The 9,221-nt window shown below is 35.9% G+C and overlaps 1 protein-coding gene across 1 annotated transcript; it reads left to right on the forward strand.

Moving 5' to 3' along the window:
- The first annotated feature begins 4,669 nt into the window (after positions 1 to 4,669).
- Positions 4,670 to 6,813, forward strand: LOC126763931 (uncharacterized). The gene is made up of 2 exons (XM_050481703.1): positions 4,670 to 5,057; positions 6,201 to 6,813. The coding sequence occupies exons 1-2, from the start codon at positions 4,701 to 4,703 to the stop codon at positions 6,573 to 6,575; spliced, it is 732 nt and encodes a 243-aa protein (XP_050337660.1). The 5' UTR covers positions 4,670 to 4,700; the 3' UTR covers positions 6,576 to 6,813.
- Positions 6,814 to 9,221: the final 2,408 nt, after the last annotated feature.

The following is a 9,221-nucleotide window of genomic DNA, read 5'->3' on the forward strand; positions in this document are numbered from 1 at the left end:
CTGTATTTTCCCTATCAGCTCCCTAGAAAACCAGCATGGATAGTTACCTTTCCTGTTCGTATGGACAGGAACAAATTGCATAATTCCATCGTTAATTCTATCGTATAGCCAGTTTACCTTGTCATCCAGTGATACTAATTTATACAGTTCAATCCAGTTAATCCTCAAGAAGAAGTAATTCAATCCCCGGTAGTCCGCTTTCTTGAATGCATAGGTCGGTGCCACGTTGTTTTTTAGGTTGGCCTTGATTTCGGCACGTATACTTATAGCCGGGTGGTGCTTATCCTCATCAATAATAGCCTCGGCACTGTCCACATATATTTCAATACTACTAAAGCATAAATCAAGCGTACGATCATTTATGTTACGAATTTGATTATACTGTTGACAGTTAGCCACACTCATCTCACTGTATACCGTATTTGCACAATCGTCTTGAGGACAGCTACTGGGGAGATTATAGTCGCCAACAATAATCAATGCACAGTTGGGATATTTTTCCTTCAAATAAGAAATTGTTGACATATGACTCACATACTTATCCAATGACGAGTGTGGTAGGAGATACACACATCCAACCACTAGATCGCCCTCGGTACATTTTACTTTAATAAAGATTTGCTCGACACTACTACAGTTAGTTGGCAGTAGTTCAGCATTAATACTGCGAGATGCCAGACTCACCAGCTGTCTTGATACGCAATAGACTCCTAGCATCTGCTACAGACTCCGTAGTTAGTAGCAGCGGACGAATCTTACCTACCACAGGACGGCCGAGTCTACGGAGACCGAGTTTCGGACCCACCTCTGACATCTCCTGTGGTAATAGTGCGACAACCTTCTCCAAATCATCCCGACGTCGATCATTGCCTACCGGCTTCTCAGACTCCGGCACGTTCAAAGCAATAACCTCTCTTTCACGCTTATTGCGTTCATCGATCTCGTTATTATAATGTTGGGATCACATTATTATCGAACGATTAATTTATTCTCAACAGCGCCGACCCTCTTTTCTAATTGCTTATACTGCTGCGAGATTGCCCTGTTGTTCTCTGCCAATTTGTTCAAGTCCTGCCGGATCCCTGCAACGCTGGTCTGAATATTTTCAATTGTTTTCTTGAACGGTGTTAAGTATTTCTCGAACATATTCTCCAACTCCGATTTGCTTGTTGATAACGGCAAGTCATTGTCGTCATCATCACTGTCATTGATTGCCTCGATAATACTGACCTCTGAGTGACAGCCAGAGCACCGCCAGTCATTACGACAAGTTTTCCGAAACGCAGCAGCAATTTTTTTGAAACCCTCGTCACTCAAGTCGCTGCGCTTTTTGTGGAACCAATTCTTACAACTATTGCAGCTTATACTTCCTGAGTTTCCCCTTATAATCTTGGAGCAAGTTATACAGACATGTTTACTCGACGCCATTGTTACACCAATCAAAAATTTTTGTATACTTTTAGGCTAATGTAATATAAACAATTTTTCGTGGCGCCAAAAAAGTCTCCAAAACAGCTGATGGTTCTCCTCTGTGTCCAACTTGAAGTGATATCGGCGAAGTAACAAACCTTCTAAACCAAAATAGTCAGTGGCTACAAGTTGCTGCCTCTGCACTCCAATACACTTGAATACACCTGAGTACCGCGCTTTGGATTGATGATTAGATTTTGTAATTTTTTGCCTTTTTACACCAAAATTATTTAATTTTTCTTAGCACGCACAATTACACAGTCCTTTATCAGCTAGAGTTGCCAGCAAAAAAAACATTATTTTATACAGAGAAGGCATCAGATGGAATTCAAAATAGCGTTATATTGGAAGAAGGCGTGGTTGCGAACCGATTTCACCTATATTTCGTACATGTCATCAGGGTGTTAAGAAAATACTATATACCGAATTTCATTGAAATCGGTCTAGTAGTTCCTGAGATATGGTTTTTGGTCCATAAGTGGGCGAGGCCACGCCCATTTTCAATTTTTAAAAAAAGCCTGGGTGCAGCTTTCTTCTGCAATTTCTTCCGCAAAATTTAGTGTTTCTGACGTTTTTTGTTAATCCGTTAACGCACTTTTAGTGATTTTCAACATAACCTTTGTATGGGAGGTGGGCGTGGTTATTATCCGATTTCTTCCATTTTTGAACTGTATATGGAAATGCCTGAAGAAAAAGAACTCTGTAGAGTTTGGTTGACATAGCTATAGTAGTTTCCGAGATACGTACAAAAAACTTAGTAGGGGGCGGGGCCACGCCCACTTTTCCAAAAAAATTACGTCCTCCCTAATGCGATCCCTTGTGCCAAATTTCACTTTAATATCTTTATTTATGGCTTAGTTATGATACTTTATAGGTTTTCGGTTTCCGCCATTTTGTGGGCGTTTGAAACGTTTTTCCGTCAACGTATTTGGAAAGTAAAGGTTTCAAAACCAAAAAAATTGTATTTCAGTAATACAAACAGACAAAGAAGGTTATAAACAAAACGAAAAATCTTTTATTTCAAATAAATTTAAACGATATTTCCGCATAATGTAATTCACAACGGATATGTAGTAAATAGTATAGAGTATCAATATATGTATTGGTTTATCTTTCATGGCAACTGTTTATAAAACTGTGCATAGTTTTCTCGTAAATACGACGCTATTGCCAGAAGGTACTTCTTCTTTTCATCACTTACTTTTATTGGATCATTCCTGAGCATTGGTAAAGTATAATTCGCATAATTTCTGGTTTTTTTTGAACGCAAATTATAAGAAGTCCATGTTTCTGCTATATTATGCTGCTTACGTATTCTAAGTGTGTTTGGATCGTCTCTAGAAATTTGTATCCACTTTGCAGTAGTTATTTTGCACAAAGGATTTCTATATAAATTTTTGACTAGCATCTCGAAGTTTTTAAATTCATATAGAGCCATTTGATGAATCTGGAATGGATTCGAAGGCCTTGCAAAATGAATCATATGACACACATCTGCTGGTGTATAAAGTTGAGCTGTTTTTTTCTTTTTTTCGATAAGTGCAAAATCCCGGTCGCATGGCAGAAAGCTGTGCCCTGAAGTAAGAAATTTTTGATTCACTTCAGAAAAGTATTTGGTCAGAAGGCTGTGTCAGAAAGCAATCATAGTCCAGTTGTTATTTTGTCCAACGCATCTATCGGACCATATAATCAATTTTCTAATTTGATCAGTTTCCAGAATACTGAATTTTGATGTAATGTGTTTCCAAATACATGAAGCTATTTCAGCAGCTATTCTTTTAGCAATCGTTTCGTGCCATGTGTACATATCGACCGTATTTTCTGAGATATTATGGACATCAAAATTATAATTGGAATACTGTCGCTGAAAAAATACATCAGAATGTGTGAGATTCGGTGTGAAAATCACTTGCTGCATATCGACACATATGACTACGGTATTTTGTGAATTTTTGCCAGCGTTGGAATCATCTCGAAGTTGCGCATATGCTTTATCTGCTTGCTCGTGATGAGCTGTCGCCAATTTTTGAATATTTTCAAATCGTTCCGTATTTTCAGCGGCAATCATATCAATAAAATACTTGTCACAAACCTTGCAAGTATCACTTCTTGGGAAACCAAATCGTAGTTTGTGTTCTGTATGAAAAATGTGCTTATATGTGTTGTACGAAATTTGGGTATCCGGATATTTAACTTTGTATAACTCGTACATTGTTTTAATATTTAAATTGGGGTTAAGACAATTTTTTCGAGATGTTGAACGACCATAGTGACTTTCTTGGCTGGGAAAGCTTACTATGTGTTCACCAACGCTCAGCTTTTCCTGTTCTATGATTTTGTGGGGACGATTTTCATGTTTTCCTCGCTGACCATCAATGTTTTTCCCATATTTTACTTTTTCAACCAAAATTTGAACTCTGCGCTGCGTTATCTTCATATTTTAAAATAAAAAGTAAAGAAAAAATCAACGAAAAACAACAACAAGAAAATATTTACCTGAAATGTGTGACAAAACATTTTTTTGCACACTCTCTCTCTTTTTCCGTTTGAAAGCACCAAAAAATAAAAAACTGTTGTATTTCGTATAGAACTCCCCTCTTCAACTCTTCTTCTTTTAGGCTCGCTCAATTCAAGAAGTGAGGATAGAAATAAACATTGCTCGTTATAATTTTTGCTATAAAAGTTATCAAAAAGGTTCTTCATTTGTTCATTATCAAGTTTTGCACAATGGAAATTACAATGGCAATCAAAAACCTATTACAAAATAGTTCAAAATGTATATGAAATAAAAATTATGTACTTAAAACGTTTTTCCACTATACCTGCTTTGGGACATTTTTTGCTGGTATAACTTGTTTTTTTCTATTAATATAAGACTGCCCACTATTTCTCAGCTTTTTATTATTGAAATCTTTCCAATTTTCTAAATTTGTTTTCCTTTTTGAGCCTCTAACACACTTATCAAGCACACGAGAACACTCACTTTTTGCCATTGTACACACAATAAAATAAGTCACTTGAAACGTTATTCCACTGAGTGCTTGTATTAAAATGCGATTTGAATACGAACAAGTGCAATAATATGCCTAATTTTGATTTGGATTGATAAAAGAGAGCCATTATAACAGTAATCTGCAAAAAAACCGGTTTTGAAAAAATTGTCGCTTACAACGTTATTCGCGAACATGCTTCAATTGTCAACTTATTTGTTTTAATTTTAGTTTCAGAAAATGGACATTAAAAGTATAGAAGTGTCATGTGGCCTAAAGGGAACAAGCGAAGAGGAAATTACATCTGGAAAAGATAGTCGCTTTTCCAAGGAGTATCTAAACGAGTCAGAAGATGCAGAATACCTCTCTGAGTTCAGCGATTTTTTTTATACGCAAGGGCAAAGTGTCGAAACTCTGCAGGAACATTTGTTTTCAGCGGAAAGCAAAACAGGCATGGATAAGCAAAGAATATCAAATATAAACAGCAAAGAAAATATATCACAAGGCAATAAATTTAGTAGAAATAGTGGAAACAGCAATTATTTCAATAATGTTAATTCTAATGCTGAACCTGATGAAATGTCCAGTACAAAGAAAGTAATACATATATAAATGTTTTCCCAATAGCTATAATTTAAGTATTGAAATTGTAATACGTAGAGTTTTTTTCATTTAGTTGTTGATAATAAGATTATAATTTATAGATAGTCCCAAGCTTTCTTTAGAAATAAATATTGGGTGATTTTTTAAGAGCTTGATAACTTTTTTTAAAAAAAAAACGCATAAAATTTGCAAAATCTCATCGGTTCTTTATTTGAAACGTTAGATTGGTTCATGACATTTACTTTTTGAAGATAATTTCATTTAAATGTTGACCGCGGCTGCGTCTTAGGTGGTCCATTCGGAAAGTCCAATTTTGGGCAACTTTTTCGAGCATTTCGGCCGGAATAGCCCGAATTTCTTCGGAAATGTTGTCTTCCAAAGCTGGAATAGTTGCTGGCTTATTTCTGTAGACTTTAGACTTGACGTAGCCCCACAAAAAATAGTCTAAAGGCGTTAAATCGCATGATCTTGGTGGCCAACTGCCCATGCATCCCGAAAAATGCACTGTTTGGTGTGGTTTGTACGCTGGTGGAATCATTGGACCGTATTTTTTCAAAGATGCTGTTGGACGCAACGTTACGGTGAATGGCGATCGCTATCGTTCGATGCTAACAAACTTTTTGTTGCCAAAAATGGAAGAACTGAACTTGGTTGACATGTGGTTTCAACAAGATGGCGCTAAATGCCACACAGCTCGCGATTCTATGGCCATTTTGAGGGAAAACTTCGGAGAACAATTCATCTCAAGAAATGGACCCGTAAGTTGGCCACCAAGATCATGCGATTTAACGCCTTTAGACTATTTTTTGTGGGGCTACGTCAAGTCTAAAGTCTACAGAAATAAGCCAGCAACTATTCCAGCTTTGGAAGACAACATTTCCGAAGAAATTCGGGCTATTCCGGCCGAAATGCTCGAAAAAGTTGCCCAAAATTGGACTTTCCGAATGGACCACCTAAGACGCAGCCGCGGTCAACATTTAAATGAAATTATCTTCAAAAAGTAAATGTCATGAACCAATCTAACGTTTCAAATAAAGAACCGATGAGATTTTGCAAATTTTATGCGTTTTTTTTTTAAAAAAAGTTATCAAGCTCTTAAAAAATCACCCGATATAACTATACTAATTTTAATTTCAGGAATCTAATACCAAAATTGAAAATCATTTTATTGACGTTGGGTCAATAACTTTCGGAGGTATTTTCAGTTTAGGCGAGAAACTGGAACATAGAGTTATAATGGCCAGAACTACCGTCCAATGTCTTATGCTACCAAGATATTGGCTCATAGAAAGGGATCAAAATCCAGGAAACATATGGCAACGTAGGCGGTTCTACCTAGATTCCACAATCCCATCAAGAGAACAACTCTTCAAAGACTTTTTAACTACTCGCACATGGCAGAAGTTCAAAAACAGTATAATATCAAGCAACTTAACAAGATATTTGGGAAATCCAACAAAAGTTCAGGATATACCTATCATTTGTAGAATTGTTGAATCTAGTGAGGATTAAGATTTCGAGTGATGGAATAATATAAACACTGTTTCATCTATAATGCATACATGTATGTCAAAAAACTACACTTTGCCATATTAATTTTTATAATAAATGCATATTTCCATCAACTACGCGAATGAGAAATACCTTCATATATAGTATGTATACACTGGTCTATGTTTTGGCTTAGAATGTAATCTTATTACTAATTATTATTATTTCGATTTGCTGATATAAATAATTATGAAGATAATTAGTTTAACGTTTTATGATGTATATCAGTGCATTCGTCGAATATGTAACTGACTGATGTTTGTATGATTACAACATTCATTCTTCTAGTATGTAGCTTCGTTATTGTGTTCTTTTCAGCAGATAACAATGTGTTCTTAAGGCGTAGCCTATTTAAAGGCGTTGTTAACGTTTTTACTGCACGTTGTGGTTTCGAAATGTCGAACAGAAGCTTAATTCTCCAAATTAGTAAGTTTGTGTTGTTTTGTCCAGTGAGTAAGCTGAATATAAAGTATACATTTTGTCCCCAATATTCCTTTTCTCTAATCCTTTCGACTGTTAAGTTAGGTTTCTTTTTTCTTTTGTTTGGCACACTGCAGAACTAAATATTTTTGCCTTGCAGAGTATTTGGAAATTTGTACTAATTGTGTGATTGAGGTATTAGATTTGTTTGAGGGAGTGGGCCTTGGTCTAAGACGCTATTGTATAATGCTATTGCCTAGTTTTTTAAGAGTAAGTAAGTATTACAGTACATACCCCTGTCAAGAAAGTATCGGGAATTTATAAATAAAGCGAAAATTTTTCAATCATCATCCACACTTATTTTATCGCCTTCAAAATAACAACCATTTGAAGCGATGCACATGTGCCAACGCTTCTTCCAGTCGTCAAAACATTTCTTATAGGCACTTTCCGGCATGGGCTTCAGAAGTGGATTTCTGTGAGGAGAATAAGAAAAAGTCACAGGGGGCCATATCAGGTGAATACAATGATATTTGTTGAGTATTTGGTCAAAATTTAACACAAATACGTTGATGAATATTGTAAAATTCGACAAACACTACTAAGGTCGACTGACATAAACAGCTGCTGTAAACACACTGGTTGACAGATCGTGCTAATTTTTGGCATCATAATTAAGGACAGTTGTACCAACCTAGGAAAAAAATGTACCTGTTTTCTATATAAGCGGTAGATAAGAAGGGGAAATGAAGAATTCCCAATACTTTCATGACATGGTGTATGGTTCGATCCTAGGGTTTTCACGAGTATGTTGCAGATTATGAAGTCAAATATGCACTCGTACTTCCACTTTAACCCTTTCAACCCCAAAGTTGCTTATCAGGAACTTCTAGGTTTGACATCATTTAAAAAATCAAATACACAAAAACCTCCTAAAATACACATCTTATTGATTAATTTGAATTCGGGGAATAACAAAATAAGAAGAACACAACGGTTGTGTCATGATCAATCATGTTATGACTCATTATTCGAAGCGAAACTGAGCGTGTCGGTCGTGTGAAAGCTTTGAAGCAGATTATAAAAAAAATAATTAAAATAATTAAAAGATAAATTAGAAAAAAATAATTACACAGTTTTACGAACAAACTTTGAATACAAGTGGAAAATTTAGAAACAATTTTTTTTATTGTGCCGCTAGATTTTTTAGTTTCTGCAAGCTGCTTATAAGCAACTTTGGGCGTTTAGGTCATACATACATACATATGTATATTAAAATGAGTAAAGCACGAAACGGGTTGGACTGGGCCAAATCTTCTGACGAAGAGTGTGATGAAAATGACGAAGAGTCTGGAGAAAGATTTGAACAAGCTTTTAGAAAATGGTGAAGAATTAGAAATCGATATACTGAAAAGTACTTACTTAATTATTGAAAAACTTGATGTATCCCAATTGAAATGGATAAAAAACTAACTTCAAGATGTTACAAAGGAAAGAGTCAGAAGAAAACACTAACATAGTGTTTAAATGAGTTAAGCCTCCTCCCACTCTACCTGGGAAAAACTGGCCGATGATACCATAACTCAACACCAACTCAACTCACCATGCCTGTACAACCCACTCAACAAAAAGGATGGACAACGGGATGGCAGATTCTTACGTTATAAGTACATCGTTACACGCATCCGTGCTTACATTCGCTACCAACATTCACTATCTACATTCGTTCTTTTTTATACAAGTACTTTCGCTTATACGCTGCGTCGCTGCGTCACCTCACGCTACTCTCCCTTAATCACACAAGTCAACCACGATCCACGTCAACTTGATCGCCAGCACCGACAAATCACCCCCGGAATTTGAGTGTCGCGGCCTCATATTAAATAAATTTATGAAATATAAAATGCTTATTCAAATGAAATTTATTAAAAAAAACTCAAGTGTATTCAGCATAAAACAGATACTTTTGTTCTAATTAACACAGTGCTTTCCAATATATTGAGTACAAACTTATTCATGGTTCTTCGAGCCTTACAGAAAGCCACCTTTAGATATGTATAAAAAATATATATATATATATAAGTATACTAGCTGTGCCGCGACTTCGTCCGCGTGGAATAGGGATTTTGGGCTTCGTCTTTATCTTTAAATCCCGCGTCAATTTCTATTATCAAAGAACTTCTGCGT

This window comes from Bactrocera neohumeralis, unplaced genomic scaffold (genome assembly GCF_024586455.1).
Source record: "Bactrocera neohumeralis isolate Rockhampton unplaced genomic scaffold, APGP_CSIRO_Bneo_wtdbg2-racon-allhic-juicebox.fasta_v2 cluster09, whole genome shotgun sequence".
Classification (NCBI taxonomy): domain Eukaryota; kingdom Metazoa; phylum Arthropoda; class Insecta; order Diptera; family Tephritidae; genus Bactrocera; species Bactrocera neohumeralis.